Source organism: Phascolarctos cinereus, unplaced genomic scaffold (assembly GCF_003287225.1).
Source record: "Phascolarctos cinereus isolate Bilbo 61053 unplaced genomic scaffold, phaCin_HiC Scaffold_726;HRSCAF=1367, whole genome shotgun sequence".
In the NCBI taxonomy this organism is placed as follows: Eukaryota; Metazoa; Chordata; class Mammalia; order Diprotodontia; family Phascolarctidae; genus Phascolarctos; species Phascolarctos cinereus.
In genome coordinates this window covers 300,128,910-300,155,440 of record NW_027556098.1, presented here as the reverse complement: position 1 = coordinate 300,155,440, position 26,531 = coordinate 300,128,910, and the positions used below count along the sequence as shown (strand labels likewise).

Sequence of the window (26,531 nt, the reverse complement as noted above, 5' to 3'; positions counted from 1 at the left end):
GACCCTAAGCAGTCATTTAACCTGTTTGCCCCAGTTTTCTCAACTGTAGATGGAGATAATCAAACACTTACCTCCCCAGGTTGTTGTAAGGATCAAATGAGAACATATTTATAAATTATTTTAACTAAGGCCCAAAAATTCTTAGCACAGTGCCTGGCACATAGTAGATGCTATATAAATGCTCATTATTATCAGTATCATTAATATTATGTACTAAATTGTGTAATATCTTCCTAGAAAATAACTTCTGGGAAAATATTTTTTCTATCTATGGAGGAGGATGAAATGTTATTTTGCTTCTTGTTAATCCTAGGTTCATCTTACTTTGAATTAAATTTTAATTGATACCTTTCATTTTTATATTACCTTTATTATTCAATATAACCCTCTCCTCTCCCTCTACCAGAGAATCTTCCCTTATGACAAAGAATAAAAAAATCTGAGTGTGGTGTACACACATGGAGTCCTTACTACTGGCTGCAGGGGTAGGGAACCTAAGGGATTTGTTCTGTGAAGTTTGGATTCAGGCAGAGGGCCACACTTTAGGACCAAGAGGGCCACATGTGCCCTCGAGGCCACAGGTTCCCCAGCCCTGGCTGAAGCAAGCGAATTGTTTGAGTCTGGGAGTTCTGAGCTGCAGGAGGGCTAAAGCTGATTGGGTACCTGGACTAAGTCAGGCACCAATAAGGTGAGCCCTTGGGAGCTTGAGGCCACCTGGCTGACTAAGGAGGGACAAATCAACCCAAGTTGGAAACAGAACAATTCAAAGTTTCCATGCCAATTAGCAGCGGGGTTGGCCCCTGAATGGCTGCTACACTCCAGCCTCGGTGAAATAGTCTCAAAAGAAAAAAAAAGCAAAACACTGTTTTAAAAAAGAGATAGAAAAGGCAGTTTACAAATCAAACAAGTCCGACATCATATGCAAAAATCCCTTATTTCTACCATGAAAGAAGGGAGCTATATTCTCATATCTCTTCTTTGGGGACAAGCTTGATCTTTACAATTATATAGCATTCATTTTTGGAAGCAGTGGGGCTTTTATTGTTCTTCCCATTGACGTGGCTGTAGCCATTTTGTATATTGTTTTCCTAGATCTATTTACTTCACTTTGATTCAGTTCCCATGTCTTCCCATGCCTCCCTATTCTTCACAGTCATCATTTCTTACACCGCAGTGATACCAAGTTATATTCACATACCACAATTTGTTTAGCTATTGCCCAGTGGATAGGTATCCAATTTGTTTCCAGTTCTTTGCTACTACAAAAAGTGCTTCTATGAATATTTTGGTTATCTGCGAGGCCTTTCTTTTAATAATTGACCTCCTCCCTAGATTCATCTTTAAAGAAACTTTCGAATTCTTTTCACAGATATGATGACTTTCCCAGAACATCTGTCACTGTGAAGGGAACCCCTGAGGTGAGTTGTTGGCTGACTTTTATGTTGAGTTGTCTTAAATCCAGAAAGTAAAGGTTATTGTCAGGGCTGTGATGTAATGTTATCCAGAATTGATGTTATTCCTGGTCAACTACTTATTCAAACAGGATTCCCTACACCTCAATTTAAAAACATTTACTTTACCAGGCACAGTTCTTCCTAATGAATCTAAAGATCCCCTGCTGCAATAGGTTTCTCTTTTAGCTACAATAATGAATGCACAGTTAATAGATTGTAAAAGGGAGGACGCTTAGCCTCAGCAATTAAACCAACATGTTTGTATCAGTTATCACCTGTGGCCACTTGAATTTTTTTTAACCACTGGGAATCTCTAAAACAGCTAAGGTTTTTTTGGTTCCTGACACCTCAACAAGGCTTCCTGGAAAGAAGAAGTCTTCAGCTACTTGAGATATACCCCACTATTCACAGTGTATTTTGCTCCACTGATTATAATTTTATTAAAATTCAAAGCCATGGATAGGTGTAGTTATTATCAGTAAGGTTAAACAGAGGATGTTTTCCTCTGACCTCAGAGCAAGAGTTGGGCTCCTACTCAAACAGATTAATAGATAGTTAGTGTAGGAAGAGCTATTAGAGAATAATAAGCTCCAACTTTCTCATTTTACAGTTGAGGAAACTGAGGCTCAGAGAAGTAAAGCCCAACCAAGGTCACACAGTATATAGTATAGTGGAAACTCAAAACTAGGGCTGCTAACTTATTCAATATCCTTTCCACTATGTTATGCTGCCTTCTTTTACTACTTTGTAATATCATAGTCTCAATTAAATTCAATTCGAGTGCCTAATATAGGCCCTGGACTGTGCCAGGCTCTAGAAATAGAAAGACAGATTTAAGTCTATGTCTTAAATCAGCTTACATTCTATTGGGGGGAAATAACACATACAAATGAAGTTAAATGTAAAATATCTAGAAAGTAATTTCTAAGGGATGGCACTAGCAACTCAAGATATATTGGGTGTAGGGGGAGGGAAATTAGGATGAGTTTCTTGTATGAAGTATTCTAATTGACCTTTGGGGGAATCTAAGGATTCTATCAAAGATGAAAAGGGAGTGCATTCTGGGTATGGGGGGCTGGTGTGGTATGTATGGACAGCTTATGAAAAGGCAGAAAGATGGAAAATAGAATATTGGGTGCTGGGAACAGCAAGTCGACCCATATGGCTGGACTAGACAGTGCATAAAGCCAAGTAATATGCAGTAAGACTGGAAAGATAGGAAGGAGACAATCTGTGAATGACTTTAAAAGCCAAATAGAGGACCAGTTTGTATGTTATTCTAGCAACAAAAAGGAATCATAGGATCTTCTTGAGCAAAAGAGTGACACAGTCAGATTTGTCCTTTAGGAATATTATTTTGGAAGTATGAAGGAAAGACTGGGAGAAGGGAAAGACTGAGAGACGGGAAACAAATTAGGGGGCTATTTCAATAAAGTAGTAGATGATGAAGGCTTGTAACTAGGGTGGTGGCTGTATAAGTGGAGAGAAGATGAATCTACAAAACTTGGCAACTGATTACAGAAGTGATGTAGAGGAAAGAAAGGAAAGGAGAAGGGAATGTGCATTTATTAAGCACCTACTATGTGTCAAGCACTGTGCTAGATGCTTTACAAATTTTATCTCATTTGATCCTAACAACTCTATGAGGTAGGTGCTATTATTATGCCCATTTTGCAGTTGAGATTAACCAAGGGTGACTCTAAGTTTTCTAATCTGAATGACTGGAAGGGTAGTGGTGAGAAGTAACAGAAATATGGAAGGAAGAGGAAAAGGTTTAGAGAATAAACATATTGGATTATGTTACAGACATGTTGAATTAGAGTTTCCTACTGGGCATTTGGTTATAGATTTTCAATGGACAGATATTGGTACAGCACTGAAATTTAAGAGATAAACTAAGGCATTAGACAGACAGATAGATAGATAGATAGATAGATAGATAGATAGATAGATAGATAGATAGATAAATAGATAAACAGATAGATCGATCTAAGGGTCACCTGCATAGAGATGATAGTTGAACCTATAGGAGTTGATGAAATCACCAAGAAAGAACTTAGTGAGAAGGCCTAGAACACATAGTTCTAAAGTACCCACACACATAGGGGATGAAACAAAGATGATGATCCAGCAAAGAAGACTGTGAAGAAAGGGCCAAACAGGAAAAGAACCAGGAGCATTGGGTGTCAAGAAAACATAGAGAGGAGAGAATATCTAGAAAGATGAGGTAATCAGTGTCAAACACCATTGAGGGGTCAATAAGGATGGAGAACAGGGCATCAGATTTGTCAATTAATAGATCACTGGGGGAGCAGTTTCAGTAGAGGGATGAAAGCAGAAGCCAGATTACAAGGGGTTGAAAGGGAGTATAAGGTGAGTAGGTAAAGATGATGAGGCTAAGCAGATTTTTTTTCCCTAAGAGTCTGGCTGTGAAAAAGAGGGGAAATAAAAAATGAGAGATGAGATCCATCTCATGAGACCTTAGACAACCATATTACTTCCTTTTAGGCTAGTATTCCTCAACATGACTTCTTTCTCTTCATCTATCCCTACACTGCCTTTAGTCCCACCAAATGGGACCTTGTGGTAACCTCTTACATCTCCTCATTGTCTTCACTGGCTCCCCTTTGAAGGGAGGATGTTTGGGCAAAAGTGCTGCATCTCTTTACCCACGGTTCTTGTGCTGAAAACAGGGTGGATATGTTATGAATTCCTCAGAAGTCTTCACTTCCTTTTCTTCTTCCCTGGAAGATTGCTCTAAGTTTACCTTCAACTAGTTCCACTGCCATTCAAGGGTTAGGCCTCAAAGAAGCATGAAGCACGTGGGGAATGCAGGAGGAAATGTAAACACTTAAAAGTTTTAACAAGCAGTCCAGTTAACCATGAAGTAAGTCAGGAGCTGAAAATCTGGAGTGGATCATTCAGGCTTATTTTTGTGTCTCTTTCTTCCAGCTGGTGCTTTTCTGTTAGCCATTTCATAGGTACATGTATCAGAGGATTAGCAGGAAGAAGAAAAATGACTGGAACATCATTTAAGTGTTTACTATGTGCCAAGCTCTGTGATAAGCTCTGGGGAGCTCATACAGAAGCAAAGATAGTCCCTGCCCTTGAGGAGCTTATATTTTGAGAGGAAAACAACAAGCATAGGAAAGTCATAGCCAAAGAGTGGCGGCCAATTTGGGTTCAGAAAGTAAAATGAATTGAGTAGATCCACAGGCAATAGACTGACACACTCCATCCAGGCACAATGGCAGATGAGTATTTCCTGGTTCCAGAACTGAAGAACTGAAAGGGGGTGGCATTTGAGACGGGAAGAGAAGGACAAACGCATGTAAAGCCTTTGGTAATGAAGCTGTGGAGGATATGGCAGGAAAGAAACCAAACTAGTTATTTTTGATCCTTGTTAACATCTATGAGAGATTCAGAGGGACCCTCAGATAAGAAAAGGTTGCTTTTGGATTGGATTGGATCCAAGTAAAGTTCTGGACGTAAAAGTGGAGAGCAAGGAGTGTGTTGCCTATTCCTGGCCCCACTCAGTAAGGTCTTCTCACTGTAACCCAAAATGGTAAAAACTGTGGACCAAATTTAGGATTTGGGATTATCTAAGGATTTCAATTATCTATGATATCTTTGATCTCTTACATTACAAGTAATGGCTGGTTATAAATACTTTATAAGTATCTGCTAAGATATTTAGGCAGAGAAAGGAAGATCTACTTAGAAATCTGTTTAAGTATAGGAGAATGTTGCCTCCTATGGCAATCTCTCTCTCTCTCTCTCTCTCTCTCTCTCCTCTCTCTCTCCCTTCCTCTCTTCTTCTTGTCCTTGTTCTCTTCCTTCTCCTCTTCCTCCTTCTTTTTTCCACTTCTCTTCCTCCTCCTTCTTCTTCATCTCCCTCTGCTTTCCCTCCCCCACTGGGCTTTGTTGTCTAGATAAATAGCCTTATTTGTTTGCTGCTAGATGACTTCAGCTCTGAAAATAAAATGGACCCCTAATTTGGGAAGCAGAGCCAGGGCTGGCACAAACTTGAATGAATCCCCAAATCCAGGATTTTAACCCTGTAATCTAAGGAACAGACCCTAAATCATTCTGAGCAGAGCAGATAGTTCTCATGCTAGAGAGAAGGAGGAGAGAGTATGGAAGTGTTATATGCAGAGCCTCCTTTTCATTCCAACTCAGCTTGAAGTCTCAGGGCATGCTGTAGAGTATTAAATGGGATCAATAGTAATCATAATAAGTCATATTTCTATAGTATTTATAGAATCATAAGAACATATACTTAGAGCTGAATGCAACCTATGGGCAATCTAATTCAATTCCCTGAGTTTACAGATGAGGAAACTGATGTTCAGAGAGGTTACGGTGCCCACATGCTACCATATTTTAATAGCACCTACTTGTCAACAGTAACCTGAGTGGAACATTTAAACTATCCAGAAAATCTGTTGATTGTCAGTATTATTTTTAAAAATCTACCCTGGAATCTGTCCAGCCCACTCAGAACTTGTTATTTGCTTAGGTCTCAGAAGCAATGTGGTGTAGAATATGGAGCAACAGCCTCAAAACTGGAAAGATTTGAGTACAAGTCCTGTCACTGACATGTATTGGCTGTGCAACCCTGGTCAAATTACTTTCATCCCTGAGTCACTTCACCTTTAGATGCTCTAGGCCAGAGGTGTCAAACCAGCTGGGCTGCCTCAATACTCCTGACTGCAGCCTGAACCAGATTAAAATGTAGTAGGGAAATATTGAACAAAATAAATAAAAATATAATAATAAACATAGATAATATTACATTTAAAAATTGTCAATCTGTGGACCACAAGGATACTTGGGTTTCTATTTGAGTTTGACACACTGCTCTAGGCAACTCTGAGTTTTACTAGCAGAGAAGGTCTCACCTTGCATTGGTAGAGGCAATTTCTTTATCTGGGAATGATTTTGTGTGATTTCACATCTCCTCCCCTCCCAAAATTTCTCTTCAAACCGAAATGTGGCCAAAAAGGGAAATGCCACAGGATTACAAAGATGCCACAATAATTATTATCTTCAAGAGGAAATATCTGAAAGATGACTAATATTCCAATTCAACAAACATTTATTAAGTGCATGCTGTATACAAGGCATATGTTAAGTGCTAGAAACAACTCCTGCCAGACACTCCTCTCTATCACTGGCTGAAGACTAATCGAAGTCTCTGTGGCCAGGTGCCTGAGAATATCACATTGCTCTATGCACAACAATACTTAGTAGAGGGGTTTTATGCCATATTTTGGAACCCATAAGGTGGGTTGATAAATGGAATCTTTCCATAGAGAAGACAAAGGAAAACTACACTAATTCCTCTAAAATTAATTTGTTGACTTCCCTAAAGCATGTGGTGTCATCAGTAAGCCTGAACTCTGGTATCTGTTTAGCAGGTTTGGCTGCCCAAAGAAGTTCACAAAGAATCCAGGGTTACTTCATAGTAAGAAGTTTGGCCAGTCATGTCTGAGTTGATAGGATCATAATATCTTAGAACTGGTAAGAGACTTCCTGGGAGGAGGGATATCTGTGGAGGTATTCCTTCTACTTTAAATCCTAGCCCTGCCACTTATTGAATATCCTTGGGCAAGTCATTTAATCTCTTTGTGGCTCAGTTTCCCTTTTCTGTCAAATGAGGGATTTGGATGAGGTGACCTCTGAAGTCCCTTTAAGTATTAGGTATATCCCCAAATCAATCCTCACTCCTCTTTTCTTCTCTTTATTCTCTCTCTTTTCTTCATTTAATTCTTTACCATGGATTTAATTGTCACTTCCATATGGGTCATATATATTCAGACCTGAGCTCTCCTCTGAGCTCTAGTCCTGCATTTCTAACTGCCTGTTGGACATCTTTACTTACATACACCACTAGGAATTAAAATCCAATCTGTCCCAAAGTGAACTAATCATCATTTTTCTTCCTCATCTTTGCCCTCCTTCCAACTTGCCTGTTTTTTTATCCTTCCAGCAACTCCTAGCTCAAAATCTGAGTCATCTTTTATTCTTTCATATTCCTCCCCCAACCAGATATGCAATCAGTTACTAAGTCACATCAATCTACCTTGGCAATGTTTTGCATCTAGATCTTCCTTTCCATTCACATGCCCACCATCTTTATTAATACTCTTGTTATAGCTTTATTCATCTGGACTACTATAACAGTGTCTTCTCTTGTCTCTTTTTTTTACAGTCTTTCCCCTCTCCAATATAGTTTTATTGGGACCTCACTCCCTATAGTGAATCCCTGATGTCTATGTAAATGCAGTTCATAATCCAAACATTAGGCATTCTTCATCCACTTATTTTTCCTGTGTGGATGGTTAGATCAAACTCTTTTGAGTAATTATGAATCTCTCTAGGAGACTCTAAAGTTTTCCAGGGCCTGATGCGACCCACATAATGTCATTTGCAAACAAGACCATCTTGGGGACCATCATCTAGGGATTCCCTACTCAACTTGGAATCTTCCCTGGGTCTCCTCCCATAATAGTGCCAAATACCTTACCAGGGCATATATCTCCCTGTTTTATGCCTTGCTTCATATCATTAATCAGAGGTTACGTTGAACAAGGATTGTCATAGCTTTCAAGGAATTTGACATATCTTTGATGTATGCAAGGGAGATACCTTCTTGGAAGAGAATCTTCAAAGGAATGTTTTGCTCCTAAATCAAAAGCTTTTTGTTTACAATTATTAGTCAATTGTGTGATGGTATAGATGTCGTCTACTGTGGAAAAATCACATAAAAAGACTGCTGTTTCCTACTAATGTCTTCCTCAAGGATTCTTGCAAATGTATGTACAGATTATTCTCATAAAAATTTTATATAGATGGGAAAGTAGGCCTGTAGGTCAGTAGTTGCTGATGGTCTCACAGTTCCCTTTTCTGGTATTAATAAGATGCAAGATTTTTTTTCACAACTCTGGTATCTTCTTCTGTTTTAGATACCTTGTAATCAACCCTTCATTGTGTTCATGATCGTGTCCCTGCAGCACAAATCTCCTCTCCATATACTTCACCTAATTCAAGTGCTTCTACTGTCTTTATTCTCTTAAGTGATACTTCTTCCTACTCTCTAAGTATACCCAAGAATGTGCTGTTAAAATCCAGACGCAGTGGTTCCTACTCCTCTTGATGGTGACTAGAACTTGTCATAAAAATCTTTGTAGATCTTCTCAATCATTCATCACTTTGTTGTCCTTCGAGTTTTATCCTGAAATGTTCTCGGAATGTCTTTGGTTAGTTAATGCTCTTGCCAAGCTTTCTTTGAACTGGCCTTACTCTATACCGCTCCTCTTTATTTTATAAGGTGACACTGCTCATAATCTTTCACCATTCTCCTAATCAAGATTTTATGAACAAGATTTTATTTTAGCTGGTGCTGCCTTTGGATCTTCTGTCTTGTCATTTCAGAAGTCAAGTACTCACTGACTAAAGCACTTTTTAGGCTCTTGTTTTGCCTCCTCATTATGGCAAATTATTCACATCATGAAATAAAGCCAGCATTAAGACCAAAAATTTAAGCATTTTTTCCAAAGGAGTTGCTGAATTTTCAACTCAACTTTTCACTTTCTTTTCATGTGTAGCTACAGTCTTAATGAATTATGTTAAGTAGGGGCAAACCATAGAAGCCCAAAACATAGGCAAAAGGGGGTGCTTTTAAAAAGACTTTGGGTACTTAATAAGGATCTCCAGACCACAGTCTGTCAGTCAATAAACATTTGTTAAATGCCTTTTTATGTGCCACTGTGCTAAGAACTGAGAATACAAAAAAAAGCTAAACAAACAAACAAACCCCAACCCAATCCTTGCTCTCAAGGAGCTCACAGTCTAATGGGATTGTATTTATATTATAATATTCCTTATTAACAGGATGCTAATTGCCCTGTAGGTATTTGACTGTGACCTCCTTAACAGGTAAATTCCCAAGAAGACAAACTTCTTAAATTTGAGTGGAATGGCATTGGCCTCTTCCCTCTTCTGTTTTAAAGCTGAAAGCACTCAATATTCAAAGGAAACTTGAAGCTTGACCAGTCCCAAAGGGAGGAATTCGGAGAACTGAAGCTCTCTGTCTCTCACCAACTCTGTCCACCCCCACACATAGGACAGGGCTTTCATCTCCACCAATATGGAGAGTCCAATACCAGCAGACTTTGGGACAGGGGTTACACTAATTGTAGTCAGTGAGTCAACAAGTTCTTACTAAACACCTTTTATGCTTCAGACACTGGGCTACACTCTGTTAGGAGTATAGGGTGCTTCTAGGGTTTATCCCTCTCAGACAATGAGAAAAGACAAGGCCAGAAGGGTTAAGAGCAAAGAGATTGTGAGGAAATACACAGGAACAATCCCGGCTATCATTGTCCTCACTAAACTATACCTACTCATTCTCTGTATCAGGTCACATTTTCTATTTCAGGTCACATTTTCTATTTCATTAATCCTTTAGTCCCTAGTTCTCTTGACATTCCTTTGAAACCTTCTTAGCCTTACTCCTGGACCTCACGACCAGTGCCTGGGTACTCAGGGCACAGTTCTTATGAGAGGTCTAGGAATTATATCCCATAAATATCTCAAAATTCAATATATCCAAAACAGAACTTGTCTCTCCTCCCAGACCCTGCCCTCTTTCTAATTTCCCTAATACTATTGAGGATAGCATGATCCTCCCAGTAACCCAGGCTTATAACCTTGACTCCTCACTGTCATGTTCAACTCCTCACTGGAACTCACGCCACACACACACAATCTGTTTCCAAGTTTGTCATTTCTACCTTCATAATATCTCTTGCAAAGTCAATCCTGGTATAGGCCCTTATTACCTCATACCTATATTACTGCAATGGCCTACTGGTTGGTCTTCAAGCCTCAAGCCTCTCTTCACTTCAGTTCATATTCCTAAAGCACAGGTATGCCTGACCACATCACCTCCTATTCAGCCTTTGTATACTTTGCATACTTAACTCCCTTCCGTCTACTCTACGATCTAGCTACACTGGCCTATTTGCTGTTCTATAGACACCACATTCTACCTCCTCCTGAATCTGTACCTTTTCACTGGCTCTCTGCCATTCCTGGAATGCCCTTCCTCATCATCTATGGCTTCCTTGGCTTCTTGCAAGACTCTGTTCAAATTCTACCTTCTGCAATAGGCCAATTTGCCCACATACCCCAACCCAGATTGGTAGCTTCCTTTTTGAGATTACCAACCAATTACACACATGTTGTGTATGTATGTAGTTTTTTGGCATGTTTTCTCTCCCATTATTGTGTGGGTCCCTTGAGGGCAGGAGTCATGTTTTTGACTTTGTTAGAATTCCTTCCACTTAGCACAGTGCCTGGCATGTAGTGAACACTTATTAAATGTTTGCTGACTTTTGCACCTATTTTCAGAGCTTCTTAGAGGGTTGAATTATATTAAGTCCTATAATAAGAAATATGTGACTCCTAGAAATTGAGTGGTCTGCCCAAGGACCCATAATAAGGCTGTTGTTTTTGTTGGTAATGGATAATAATATTTTTTATTAAAAGAATAAATGAAAAAAAGTGAATGTTGGTATAGTTAGGCTCATTATCAATTTCAAGTAGAAAAAAATTCATTAAAGATGGTATATGGGAAAAATGTGTCAGGAAAATTACTTTGTAGATCTAAGATTAAATTCTTTTGGAATTTTCCAAAAATTTCCTGAAAATCATATTTTTTGAAATATTCTATATGAAAAGGTATTTAACACAGAAATCAAGTCAGTGGGCTTCTGTGTGGAGTAGTATTTTTGTGAAAGACCTAAAGTCAACCTCTATTTTTCACTTTAAAATTCACAGGCTGGAATATACAACTCACCATTAAACAGTGAATCATCAAATACTGCATTTCCCCCAAAGCCTGTAGGAATGAGGGAAGGAAGTGGTATGACCCCATGGGATGCTTCCCAGATAGAGAATGAATTATTTCGTGGTAAGTCTGTGAACTGAACTGCCTTCATAAACCCCTCTGCTGCAAAAAAAAAAAAAAAATTCTAAGGTACTATGCATGGTAAGTAGCCAAATATCGTATGGTAGAAAATTCACTGGATTAGGTATCAGCAGCCCTTTGTGCTAGACATGGTTGTTTATGACTTTCAGTATGGTAGGTGGCTTTGTGGAACAATGTTACATTTAAGAAGACTTGAGTTCAAGTCCTCCCCCAGACACTTAACTAGGTGTGGGGCTAGAAAATGCTGGAGTCAGCTCCTACTGGCTCTTTACAACTGAATTTTCATTGACAGCATTTGTACCTCAATAATTGGCAAATGCTAATTTACTTATAAGTCATATAAATGCTAATCAGGACTTGATTTATTGTTTTGTTAATTTGATTTACTGATTTGTTGATTTATGGCTGAAGAAACTAATGGAGAAGATGCTAATAATGCAGATTAAACTTTAAAAAGTGTCATACATAAAGTTTTTTCCTCCCTGAGATCCTGTGGTTAAACATTTACCTGCACAGTCCTGTAGTGATTCTAAGCAAGTCACTTAACATCTCTCAGGCTCAGTTTCCTCATCTGCAAAACCGGGATAACAATAGCATCTACCTCAAAAGATTGTTGTGAAGATCAGATGAGATAACCTAGATGAAACATGATGCAGACTTTAAAGAGCTATATAAATGCTAGCTATTATTAAGTTACTCTGGGCCTCAGTTTTCTAATCTGTAAAATATTGGACTAAACTAAATCGTCTAAGGTCCTTTGCAGTCATAAGAGTCTCTAGTGTGTTGTTCTGGTGCTCTTTACCTAAAAAGTTTGTGCATGTATTTATGAAAAAAGGAGAGTAGGAAAGCAGGGTGGCACAATGGTAAGAGAGTGGACCTAAGTGAGGAAAATCTGAGTTAAACTCCTGCTTAAAAACCCACACTGACTGTGTAATCCTATATGTCACTTAACCTTTCAATGCTCTCGGCCACTCTAAAACTAGAGATGCAGAGAGGGTATTGATCTTCAATGGGAAAGGAATTAACTCCCTGAGAGCTCCCTTTGCCAGTGATCAAAATCCAAAAAACAAAGCATCAAAATACATACATGCTTCTTGTGATTAATATCTATAGAATGAGTCAATATTCCCAGAAGAGATCCTCCAATGTTCCTTTAAAAGTGTATGAGGGAGGGGCAGCTAGGTGGTGCAGTGGATAGAGCACCTGGAATCAGGAAGACCTGAGTTCAAATCCGGCCTCACACACATAACACTTACTAGCTGTGCGACTTTGGATTGGGTGACCCAATTGCCTCACCAAAAAAAAAAAAAAAAGGAAGTAGATGAGGCAGCAATAATGTTTAATATTTAATCCCTACTAGTTCTAAATCTACAATCCTAGCAATCTAGCTATTCAAATGGCATTCTTAATTTACTCTTATTGCCCTATTAGAATCTGTAACCACTTCAAGAAATCATTTGTTTAAAATTATGAAATGATTAACTTGTAAGTGGTATAACTCTAAAGTATTGAGACTAGTTCCATAAGCCCCATAAAGCAATACCTTCTACCTACAAAACATCTTTACTGTTTCCAAACAGTCCGGCCATTTGAGAAAGTAGCTTGTACAGTCACTCACCAACTTCGACTTGAAGAAAGAACTAAACTGACCTGAGACCAGGAAAGTGACATCACCTCAGTTCGTGATATCGCCTCTGGCCGTAGTATAAAAAGTTCAGTCAGAGAGGTCAGACCGTGAATCTCTGGAGCTCAGGGAAAGAGTTCAGCAAGTTCAAGACTCACTCCAGAGGAAGTCAGAGAATGAGGCCTGCTTTATCGAAAGGCCTGCTTCACTAATGGAAGAAGACTTTTTCAGGCTATTTTGAAAATACAGATTTGTGAGTAAAAAATCTTTACGAATCTAGAATACTATGGAGAAACACCTGGCTGTGAACTGGCAAGGAATTTGTTACTAGTGTTAATAGCTAAATAAAAAAGCCAGTGTCTTGCCTGCACTTGGGCGTTTTTCTTTTCCTTTGCTCCATATTTTGGTGTTGTTTACTTCACTTATCTAATAAAGGAAAACAATTTTATGGAATTAGATGAGGGACATCACTGGGGTAATAGATATAGGGCAGGCCTTGCAGTTGGGATGACCTGGGTTCAAGTTCTATCCCTGGCACAAACTGGCTGTGTGATCCTTAACTTCTCAGTGAACCCAGGCAACCATAAGACTTCTAAGTTATAGATTTGCATTGATGGAGGGAGTTTCCTCACTGAGGGTTCCCCACATTGATGAAATTACAGGCGGACCCCCTAAAACTGGTCTTCAGTAACTTTGGGGGGCAGTTAAAGAGGTAGTTATTTATATTTTATTACATGACATTTCTACATTTATAGATTTATAATTTCAAGGTTAAATGATGTAATACATGTAAAAAAAGTGCTTTGAGGGGCAGCTAGGTGGCTCTGTGTGTAGAACACAGGCCCTGGAGTCAGGAGGACCTGAGTTCAAATTCAGCCTCTGACACTTGACACTTACTAGCTGTGTGACCCTGGGCAAGTCACTTAACCATGATTGCCTCAAAAAACAAAAAAAAAGTGCTGTGAGAACCTTAAAGAGCTATTTAAATGCTAGCTATGGTGACTTCTTAGTTGCCTGGAGTCTTCTTAGCTGCCTCTCCTAAGATCCTTGTTCCTTTCTACCTGCTGTGGCACTCTAAGCAGCCTCAAGGGCAAAGTCCCAGGAGGCCCTGGGACTTTATTTCCATAAACTCAACTACATGTGTATTTCCCTTTATAAAATAAATACCTAAATGAACAAAGTCATTTTTTCCTCCAAAATAGCCATTTGAAAATGTGCTAAGGGGAACTCACTCTTGGAAGGAATTTTGTGATGAAACTTTTTATATTAAGGATTTTTTTTTCATAATTAAAATAATTACCACTTCCTAATTTATCTATCATTTGGAATCATTGTATATTAGGATTCTTTGAAAGAAATGAGTATGCTAGTCCTTACCCTCAGTAGGAAATAAAAGGTGACTTCAAAATGTTTGTTGTACATAGTAGCCTCAGAGAATCTTACACCTTAAAGTACTTCCATGTTTGATAGGGCCACTAACTGGTAGATCGGGGAATGCTTTATCCTGATTTCAGCAAGGTATTTAACCAAGTCTCTTATGATATCCTGTGGGAAAGAGAGAAACTTGAACCACATGGCAGTACAGTTGTTATATGGATTTAGAAGTGACTGAACCACGAACTTTCATTAACAGATCAATGTGCCAGTCCGGAGTGAGGTCTCTAATAGACTGCTTCAAGTCTCAGGGCTCAGTTCTGTTCTGTTATACATTTTCATCAGTGACTTCATTGAAGGCATTATGTTCATAGGATTGTAGATTTAGAGACAATGGAAGCTTTGAGGTTACCTAACCCAATTCCTTCTTTTTATAGTTAAGGACACTTTAGTTTAGAAAGGTTAAAGACTTGCTCTAAGTCACACAAATGCCAACTGGAAAAGATCAGATTTGAGCCCAGTTCTTCTTAACTCCTAATCTAGAACTCTGTCAACTGTACCAATCTGTTGCCATGCTCATCATATCTTTAGCTGACGTGATGTGTGGAGGGATGGGCAATTCATCAGATAACAGAACCAGGTTCCTACAGGATGGAATAACTGATTCTAAAAGGATGCGATTTAATAGGGATAAATCTGAAGTCCTGTCCTTTGTTTCAAAATATCAATTGCACAAATAGGGAATAGGGGAGATATAGTTACAGCTTAGTTTTTAATGTACAAAAATTTAGAAACTTAGGTTACTGAAAGCTCAAAATGAGTTAACACTGTACAAAAACTAGTGAGATCTTAGACTAATTATAGTGTTGAGAACTAGAGCTAGCATAGTCATATGGTATTCTAGGTATTAAACAGACCATATTTGGAATATTCTATTCTGGATACCACATTTGAAAAATTTAATTGATAAATTATAGCATGTCCAGCTAGAAGGTGGCCAGTATGTTGAAGGAATTCAAAGCATGGCATATGAAAAAAGGCCAAGCAGTTAGCTTAGAGAATTGAAGACTTGGGACGTTAATGCCTCTCATTAAATATTTGAAGGGTAATATGTGAGAAGGGGAATAATATACAGAAAAAACCCAGACTTCTGTGTGGTTTCACTCAGATCTAGAAGCAAGGGGTAAGAAAGAAAAGCAGAGTCTAGAACAGTATAAGGAAGAACTTCCTAATAACTTAAGCTGTGTGAATATGGAATAGGTGACCTCAGGAGGTTGTAGGTTTCTTATGACTAAAAGTAACTAAATAGAGTCTAGAAGATTACTTTTTTGGTAGAATTCTAGAGGGACATGCATTAGATTTGGGCACTGGCCTAGATGATCCCTATGGTCCCTTCCAGATCAAAGATTCTGTAATTCTAGTATTCTCTGCTTGTTCTTTAAATCTTCACATTTATTGAGGAAAATATGTCAAGACTCAGAAAGAAATAGGGAGGAAAAAGGCACTGATTTGTTTCTCTAAGTTTTCTTTTCTTTTTTTTGTTTAAGTTTTCTTTTCTTAAAACTATTATTTAAAATACTGTGAAATTCTGTCAGAATTAGGCTCAGTATTTTATTTAAAAACAAAAACAAGGGAAAATTGGAGGTGTGGGAGACTACTGTTCTTTTGTTCCTATAGCAATGATGTCCCAGCTGTGTAGAGGAAGAAGTGTTTGGAATAAAGAATGAGAGAAACCTCAATTTTAGAATTGTAACTGTAAGAGGAACCTTAGAGGCCATCTTGTTTAACTCCCTCATTTTACAGATGAAGAAACTGAGGCCCAGAGATATAGAGCGACTTGCCCAAGGTAAAAGAGGTGATTAGTGGTGAAGTGAGCCTGGAATTCAAGTGACAGGAACAGATAATTGGGACCAGAATTGATCTTAGATACCATCTGTCCAACCCCTTCATTTTGCTGATGAGGAAACTGAGCCCCAGAAAGGTTAAGTCACTTGACTAAGGTCACCTAGGTAGAGAACAGAGCCAGGATCTTGAGACTCCTGGGTCCAAAGCTCTACATAAAAAGTAGCATGTAAAATGCAGAATAAATTAGAAAACTAAGAAGTCATGACTAACAGCCTACTTCATCCTTTGAATAACACAACTTTCTGTACTTACTGAAAACATTACAGAACCTTTTTTTGGGGGGTGGAATTTCCTTCTGGTATGTGCCACTAGATACTCTATCACTCTACTAATTTTTTAAAAAGCAAAATACCTTGAAAACACAATAAAATTGAATGCAAGTCATTCAATTATTACTTTCAGGACAACAGAATGTAGGTTGAATCCTAAATGAGCATGCTTGCTGGAAAGGAATTTTTGGTAAAAAGGAATTGTATAAATTGTATAAATAGAAATGTAAATTACACTATGTAACCACTTTATAAAAGTAAGGTTTAATTAATTTTATCCTTTTAGTTTTAGATGACTTGGATAACAAATTGGCTCAGGAACAAGCCCTAAGTCCAGCAAATACAAGAATCCACTATGGACCCCGAGCACAAATCCGTCCTTTTTACAACACTGGCAGCAGAAATGGCAATCTCATGGGGGGACATAGGAATAACTGTGGTGAAATTTCATCTCCATCCATCTATGATATCCTAAGACCGTCAACCCCTAGAGAAGGTTTTAAAACTTTCTCCTATAGAACAAAAACAATTTATGATATGTATGGTCCAAGAGAACACACAGTCTCACAAGAGGAATATGTGCACAAGACCTTCGGCAGTTCATCTCTGTGTTTTGATAGGACACAGCCATCAGCCTCTCCTACTTTAGGACATTTCACAGCAAATAGCCTACATCTGCCACCCCAGACTCAAAGGAAGAGTGTTTTTGTATCAAGGAGCCATCAGCAAAGTCCAAGGAGAACTCCTTTGTCATCTATTGTATGGAACAGGCCACATTCTCCTGGAGATATTCAGTACCAAGAAGAGTTTCTGAGGGCACAGTCCCCAATGGAAGTTGACCCTCTCAATCAGAATACGTACCCCACCTGGCCTCAAGACAATAGGAGATATGAATTTTACCGTTCCAGTAATATATACCAAAGTGTTAGGCCACATGCTCCCAGGGACAGAGCAATCAGTCCTGAGTCATTTGAGAATTCTGAGAATATGCCATTCCACCAAAATGAAAACAAATTCTCAGGGTCATACCACTGGAACACCATTACTCCTAGGAGATTGCAAAAAATTGGAGAAAGTCCTTTTCAGAGCAAAAAAGAAGAGTCTCTATCCTTGTCCAACTTTTGCCACAGAAACAAAGAATTCATTTCTTCTGACAGAGACTTTGAAGTTATTTCAATGGATGTAAATGAGGGATCAGCTGTTCATAGTAATAATATTCCTGTACCATCCCAACCCTGGAGAGCAAATTTTTCCAGAAACCAAGAAGAGACAATTCCCAGGGAATTTAATTTTCAAACATGTATATTAGAGGACACAGAAGTCCTATCACAAGATAATGGTAACCAAATAGCCTTAAATGAAAGATATGAACATTTGCACACACCTTCCATGGATACAACAGGAAACAAATTCTGGGTTGCCCCAGATATTTACTCCAGGAGTCAAGTCAGACCAGGTATGTTAATAAGTCAACAGAAGTGGCCTCCAATGGAAGCAAGTACAAATTCAGAGACCAACTTACCTGAAACCACTCAAAATTTGTCATCCTTATCTCAGACTCCCCTGCCCTTAATTCCACATAGAACAGTAACCCCTCAAAGCTCTGATTTCCAGAATGCTGCCACTACATTGTGGGACACCAAAGGGAATGCTCCTGATGAATCAGCCTCTCTTCCTTCAAGTAGCCAAACAGAACTTATTAAAACCAGTAGTGACTCTGTCACTGTTGCCAGAAGCCAACCAAACACTTGGATCACTGAGTTGAATCCTGAGAAAGGCTTAACAGAATCTGTGTCAGAAAAAGTGAAGCAACTAAACAAGGTAGATGAGATGGGCCAGGCTGGTGAAATGTTATCAGTTGTTTCTCAATCAGTGCTTACTGAGACTACACCTGATTATCAGCCTTCTCTTTCTAGGGATTCAGCCACCTTTTCCAGCAACAGATTTGTTTCTAATGCACCTGTCTCCACAGGTTCAAAAAAGCCAACTGGAGTCTTTGGCAGAAGGGATATTTCCAAAATTTGCATATCAAACAGAGATAAAGCAAATGCACTTAAAAAAGAAAATGATTCTACCATGGAAAGAAAACCAGATTCAGGAACTTCATTACATTTCTCTCAGGAAAATGGAACATCATTATCTTTTCCCAAACAAAATCAAGGCTGTCAGCAAGAATCAGGGATAAATGATGTTGGCATTACCAGCATTGAAAAGGAAGAGGGCAAACTAGGAACTTCCAGTGATCAAAACCCACAGTATCCAAGAGAATCATTTCTTTTAGATGCTGAGGATATGCAAGGTATTAGATTGGAAAATGCTTTGGTTCCTCCTACCAACTGCACCAAGTTTGCTGAAAATCATCATGTCCTATCAGACCATTCCCTAGAACCATTGCCAGATCATGGTCAAGGTCTTCCATCATCTTTTTCTCCCAACAGCCCTTCCTTAGCTTCTTTAGTAACTCCCTCTGCTACTTCATTAAATTTCACATGTCATGTATTAGCAGAAGAGGCCATGTTCTCAAAGAAGAATCTTCTGGGAAAAGATGCATCTCAAGAGGAAAATGAAGAAAAGACCTATTCTGGTAACAAGGACCAAAATAATCAATTGCCTCTCAGCTCTTCAGAAAACCAAGCTACTGAGGAGATCCAGGTGCTTGATCATCACAAAGTGAAGGATGCTGCTAAATGCCATCCAAACCATCCTTTCAGTCTTGGGAGAGGAAAAGGGAAAATAAGGCGCCGGGTATCCTGTATTGAAAAGTTAAGCAAATCAGGAAATTTCTTGGGACAGGAAAGAAATGATAGTAGTGACATAGTTCCTGGTCATGGCAATTACCAGTCTCTTGAGCCCCTTGACATTTACTGTATCTTCCCAAGAAAACTGAGCAGTTTTCTAATCAATGACAATATAAAGTCAGAAAACAAGATATTGTCCACCTCATTTAGGAAGGGGCCCCCTCCATTCCAAATAAAGAAGAACATGGCAGATCCACTAGAGAAATGCTTCTCAAACAAAAACAATTCCAATTCTTCTGAACCAGATAGGCAATGTCCTGAAATACATGTGGACTCATCCCCTTTAAGTCCCACACCTGTAGAGATGATGACAAACATTAGAAACATAACACCTGCTGCTATTAGAAAAGGTCCACCTCCATTCGAAATAAAAAGTACTATGTCCAGGCCCTTTGTTACCTGTTCCTCAGATAGAGTGGAGGAAAGAGATAAATGTCATGGCCTAGACACAGAACCTTCTATTCCAACACCAAGGCCTGAGATGCTGTTCTCAACCACTCAGGAAAACAGCCCATCAATTAAAGACTGTTCTTTACAACTAGTCAGAGATTATCCTCATGCAGAAAGTTTTCAAGTCTACCCTGAAAATCACAATGAAATGGCTTCTTCTCAGACAGATAATTTTGCAAATATGTTTTCCCTCCCCGATGAAAAATATTTCTCTTTTCCTCCAGATGGGTCAGAAAAGCAAAGTGGAAAACCCCTACAAAAATATAAGACAACAAGCACAGTCACTGTTTCTGGGGATGAAGACAATGTAAAATGTCTTGAGGTAGTTTCAATCTATTACACTTTACCACGGAAATCCAACAAAAAATTGTGTGACCTCCTTAAAAGTGACACACGAAGTACACATTTGTCCCCAGAATCAGCTACAGTGGGGGATGCAACATTCCCTATTTCTCTGGCAAAGAAGCGACTCAATTCTTCCACGCAATCATTACCAGGAACACCTGTATCTCCACATGCAAAGGCATCTGTTAGCAGGGCTCAATGCAGAAAACATTCCTTCTCACATGACATTGAAACAGCATCTCTTTTACAGTCACCACATAGTCCACAGACTGGGGCAGAGAAGCCCTCAGCAGAGACATTACAGGGAATGGCCTCTGGGTTTTCTCATATGATTGAAGGTATTTCTCTTTGCAAAGAAGAATTTAATACTACGAAGGATTGTTCAACTAAAATGATCTCAGATAATTTACAAAGCAAAGGTACGAATACCTTTTCTTTTGTTCCTGGCCATCAAGAGGGACAAGAAATATGGCAGAATCATACCAGGCATACCTCTGTCTCATCAACAATGCTTCATGATAAACTTGTTAGAGAAGGAAAGCTTGAAAATCCAGAGCAGTCTATTAGAGTATGTGAAAGAGAGAGTCCTTCTGTCATCCAGACTCATTTGGGAGATAATGTTAATGACAGTCCTTGCATAGGAGAAATCTTAGGGAAACATGGGCCTCATTACATAGACATGATGTCTACTAGAAGTAGAAATTATCCTCGTGAAGAAGTTACTGACAAAATAGACTCAATACCTAGAACTATATCCTTCTATGATAATCTGAGAGAGTTACAGCCAGAAGCTGCTAATGGGAAACTTAAAACAGATGACCAGAAAATAATTGAAAAAACATATTCTGCTTTGCAAAGCAAAGAATTATTCCTCCCTTCCAACTCACTCAAACTTCAGCCTGGGGAGATGAACCATAAAGGTCAACCTGACTTAGAAAGGTCACTGAGGGAACCAAAAGAAGTAAGTGATGCAGATAAGGATTTAATTAGGTTGGATAAAGTAGAAGATTCCCAGAACACAAAGGTTAAAGAGACAATGCAGGGGCTGGCATGTGATCAATATTCATCTCCCAAGGTAATAAATGAAAATAAGTGTGATTTGGGTTGCACCAAAGAAAAAATCAATCTAGAGAAAAGGAAAAACAGAACTTCTGTTAAACAAAAACTGGCGGCTTTGTCCAAAGTCAGCAGAAAATTCTCAACAAAAGATATGAACCCCAGAAGGCACATTGCTACTATTTTCCCACATGCGGAAGTCAATTCCAATACCAGTGGCTTACCTCTTAACACACCAGAGATGTCTCCACTTTCAGCTAAACCCACCCTTGGGATCTCAGAATCCACACATGAATATAAGAAATCAGGTCCTAGTGAAACTGAGACCTCTGCACTCCAAACAGCTGAAGTGAATAAGACTGAGACCCCTCTCCAGCCTCATTTAGGTTCCATCAAGAAGCCTGTCAAATATGTAAGTGAGCAAAAAACTATGACTAGCAGTTCCAACCCAAATAAGAACATGGTTGAGAATGTAACAGAATCACCAATAAGCAGCACAAACACTGAAGATGAAATAGTAGTAGAAAGAGGCAAATGCCCTCAAACTTTGGAAACAGGATATGAAACCATAGCCCAACCCATGCTTTCCAGTATGGGGACAGAAGATTTCTCTGATGATCTAAAGAGACTTAGCCTTCAGTTCCCATCTGAGACTACATGTAAGACTTCTGAAGAAAGAATCCTGACACCCAGCCCTCTGTCACAGCGAAAAAATATCTCACCCCAAGAATGGGAGCCTGATTCAAATCTCTATCGTTCCAAGAGTTTAAAAAATATAAATGTACTTAGTAATCAGCAACAAATAAGTCAACCTCAGAAAACGCGTGAGCGCCACTTTTCTGCACATACTTTTTCTGACAATGTCCAGGACAGATGGAAATTCAGGAATGAATTTCCTGTTCAAAGTGGGGATGGAAGAAGGTTCCGATCTTTTTCTGAGTTCTCTGCCTGTGATGAAAATGACAGCTGGGTTTTGGGCAGTGACAGGACCAAGGCCAGTGGCCCCAGATCTACAAGTTCCATCTCCAGACCAATTGACTATGGAATTTTTGGGAAGGAACAGCAGCAGGCTTTCTTGGAGAATGTAAAGAGGTCACTCACAGAAGGGAGGTTGTGGAGGCCAAATTTCCTTAAGAACCCTGGCTTCTTAACAGATGACGTGAGTCAACTTACCAATACACCTGAGTCACTAACTTCCAGTTCAGATAGCAAAATACCAAAAGATGGTTTGTCTCCTAGGGAGCCGCTTAACATCTATCAGGTGCATTCAGAGTCTGACACCGACACCACCACAGATGATGAGTACTATCTGGACAAGCTGACAAGGAATCAGAACTCTGAGGCCTCTTTTCAATAAAAAAAAAAAAACCTTTAAAAAAATAACCAAGTATTGTTCCTGGGAATCCAGAGTAAGTGTCTTTGTAAATAGCATTATGACCATAAGAACATTAGGGACAAAAGATATAGTCTGGGCAGTCCTTATTCTGAAGCAACCTAATTCTCCATTTTTCCTCCACACCCATTACTCCCTGGATTCAGCATAAATAACTATAACTCTGGCTTGTTGGGTTGGGGTTTTTTGTTTGGGGTTTTTTTGTTTTTTGTTTTGTTTTGGTTTGGTTTTTTGCCTCTTAGAGATAAGACAAATATTTCTTTTCACATTTCTTCAGGAAGTTTCAAACTCCCCTGCCTATCCCCAATAGGACTGCCAGGGAAGGGGTGTGTCCTTAGCTTTCATCTTCCCTACCTTATTGTCTCCAATTTAGCTTCCAGTCTTGAACCGCTCCTTTTCCTTTTCCTTCACTCTTCCCCAAAAGATTAACTTTGCTAATTACCCAGCACAGCTCATGTTCTACTCTCTTCATAATGCTACTTAAAATGATAGAGATTATGATGATGATGATAACGATAAGCTATTATTTCCCTCATATAAGAAGATGAACAACATTTCATCATCATTTGAAGACTTTAATTTTATGCTTTGGGGATAAGGAACATAAAGCTAGGTTCTTCTTTTTTTTTTTCTTAACTAACCTGATGTGCCCATAGGGTTGAAAGCTAGGAGAATGGGATGATTAAGCTGGTGATTTATATGTAAGAAACTGAATTCATTTAGACTGATTAGGAAGCACAACATTACTAGAGTAGATACTATGCTCAACTTGAAACCAGGAAGATCTAGTTCAAGTCTTGCCCCTGATTCTAACTAGGTGTATGATCTTGGGCAAATCAAGTAATCTCTTTGAGTCTCAACTTTCCCATCTGTAAAATGAGGATAATATTACTTGTAGTACCCACCTCACAAAGTTGTTGTGAAACTCAAATGAAGTAATGTATGTAACACGATTTGCAAATTTTAAAATTACTATAGAAATGTCAGTTATCATGAAGAGCCTACCTGAGAGTGAGTCAACTGAGTGAACCAGGTGAGTTAACTGAACAAGCCCAGGATGTGGCCAGCTAGATTTGATGTTCTGATAGTGAATCGGTAGCATCATCTTTGTCTGTGAAAAATACCATTACCCTGGAACCATGATAAGCAGGTATTTCTATCCTAAAACTGGCTTAATTTTGCTATAACCTTCTCAGTGACTTAAAAAATTCCCCCTATTTCTAATTTTCCATGTTTGTGAAGTGTTAGACTTTGCAAAGGGCACAGAGACAGTTCACAAGTATTGAGAGAGAGCATCAGCCACATTCCTGAAATGTTGCCCATCCTAAGTAAAACTCCAGGACTCATACATCTCTATATGTCAAGCTGGTGCTAAACCATCAGATTATTTTACTCTAGGACTTTCAAAGTCCTGATATTTTGGTTTCTTTCTAATTATTCGCTGAGGCTGGGAAAGGATAAATAGCTCCAAACAACTACGAAAGCCAATGCTACTAAGGCAAGGTTGGTCAAGGTAAAGAATACTGTGATTGAGATATTTTGATAGCTCTATCCAAGTCTATCTGCTGCCTCCTTAACTTCATGCTGGATTGGTTCCTGTTTGTTAGGAACTCATATTATAGAAAGAAATATGAAAATCCTTTCATCCCATTTTCACAACTTCCTTTTATAGCCTTCTTTGATAACATGGGTTTATGTTCTGTATCCACTTCTCTCCGCCCCTTATTTTCTCTCCCTGTCTGTTTTTATTCTTGTATCATCAAAGTAATGATACTTGTTGATAAAGGACTTAAAGATTCTAGAAAGATAGGATTATGAGAAGGAAGTGTGTTATTGTTATGTCTTTATCATCTCCATCTTGCCTGGTAGTACAGACTATTTTGCCTACTATGTTCCCATGAAGCTCAAATGGATGATAATTCTATTTTTAACTTTTATTCATTTCATGAGTGTGAGATCTGGTGGCCCACTGAAGATTTGCAAACATGGCTAAACCATGTTGTTTTTAAGTCCACTGAGCAGAGCACCAAGACTTTAAATCCCAATGTTATTAGTATGTGAAGCTGAACATATATTTATGAAAATGCATATGTTCTTTCAAGTTGCTCTTTTTCTGCCCCAATCTTCTCCACTTTCTTGTTACAAATCTATATAGAACATTAAGTAAGAGACCTATTACTCTGAAGTTGAAAAACATGAGCTTTCTACGGCTTCCTTGCAAATTCTATGTCACTAAATGAGGCTGTGTCTCTGCTATACCACATGAAATGAAGTTAGGGATTTTGAAACATAAAGTATAGCCAAAGTATAGATTTGGGGATTAATAGTCACTCTTGGGCATGAATTCTCTGAATTGGTTATCTGTGGTCTAAAGCTTGCCATAATTGCTAGCTTTCAACTTTACTATTTGCTGTGTTAACCTGGTTCAGAAGTCACAAAAACAGATTTATAGAAGGCACTATTCTCCTTCTCTCTTTGTATTTTATATAGTTAAAGTACTTCGTTAAAGAAGTATAGTCATTTTATATGTATTTTAACATACAAACTGCTGCTTTCTTAAAATATGATCCCTTTTTGGTAAACATAATTTATATTAGTCCTTATTATATTCCAAACTTGTTTTCTAAGAGATATTCCATATAAAAGTAATACCTGTGTACAGATGGACCAATCGAAAGGGAATGAACACAAATGTGTACAGTTTATGTAGATGCATAATGGACTCTTGGAGTCATGAGTCATAGAGTATATGGCCAATTTAATACAGGCCTCATTTGATCTAATTTTAGGGAAACTACTTTAAATGGGCCATTCAGTATTATAAAGCTATTGGTGGTTAATAAACCCATAACTCTAATAGGTTGTCTAATATGATAAGCAAATAGAATAGTCAATAGAAATTCAACACATACCTGCACTGAAGCTAGTAGTGGGAGGAAGTCAAACTTATACGATGGTAACTTGGAAGTAAAATTTTCAAATGAAGTAAATTATCTATTTTTTTTATCATGCCATAGGATTAGAGAAAGAAATCTTATTAAGAATAGTAACAATATTGCTTCAGAAAGGTAATCCTATTTGAATGTATAGCCAGGTCCCAATTAGTGCAAATGATGAATCCCTTGAAGTGTTCACATTATTAAAATTCTCACTGCATTTTTCCATTGGGCTGGCACCAATGACCATATTTTACACAATTACAACTTTGAATAGTGCAAATTTTAATGTATGAGACAACTTCAGGGCATTCATTCTTCCCACTAGTGGTGACCTAAGTTACACCATGTCCTTACATATGTATATGTTTGTATATATGCATGTGTGTATAGATGTTTTGTTTTCTCAGCAGTTTTGTAAGTTTACATTGTCACTGAGGTGGTTCAGAATGAGTGGTAATAGTATAACTTCTGAAACAAATAAGCCTTAATGCACTTTTTCTAAAACTTTTTCAAGTGGCCATTTACATGCAATTGCCTCTAAGCCTTTTCTCTGAATATGTCAATGCTACAAAGAATAATGTAATATTAAAGAAATTCCTGTTTTCAAATAAATGGTCTGAACAGATTAGAGTGTCTTATTTGGCTCTCATTTCCATACTGAACTAATTAAATTTGAATAAACTTCAGAAAAATTCAAAATAGGCAATATTATCCAAATAGATGTTTCTGGTAACTTCGTATCCTATAGATCCTGAATAAGAAGTGCAATGTTGTTAATTTTAAAAAGAATAACCTATTTGGCTCAGTAATTGAACAAGTCTGAGCTAGCTCTAGCAGCTGGAACAGTGTTTGGCACATAGTAGGTGCTTAATAAGTATTACATAGAATCAAAGGCTCCTAGGTCTCTTGAAATGAAGGAAAAAAAGT

At 38.4% G+C, this 26,531-nt stretch overlaps 1 protein-coding gene across 1 annotated transcript in view; it reads left to right on the top strand.

The window, feature by feature from the left end:
* Positions 1–26,229, top strand: part of EXPH5 (exophilin 5) — a 99,704-nt gene extending 73,475 nt beyond the window's left edge. Inside the window, 4 exon segments of the mRNA XM_020996176.2 lie at positions 1,370–1,418; positions 11,301–11,433; positions 16,910–22,585; positions 22,588–26,229. Of these exon segments, the coding sequence (XP_020851835.1) occupies positions 1,370–1,418; positions 11,301–11,433; positions 16,910–22,585; positions 22,588–22,613 (5,884 nt within the window). The 3' untranslated portion in view covers positions 22,614–26,229.
* The last annotated feature ends 302 nt before the right edge of the window (positions 26,230–26,531 follow it).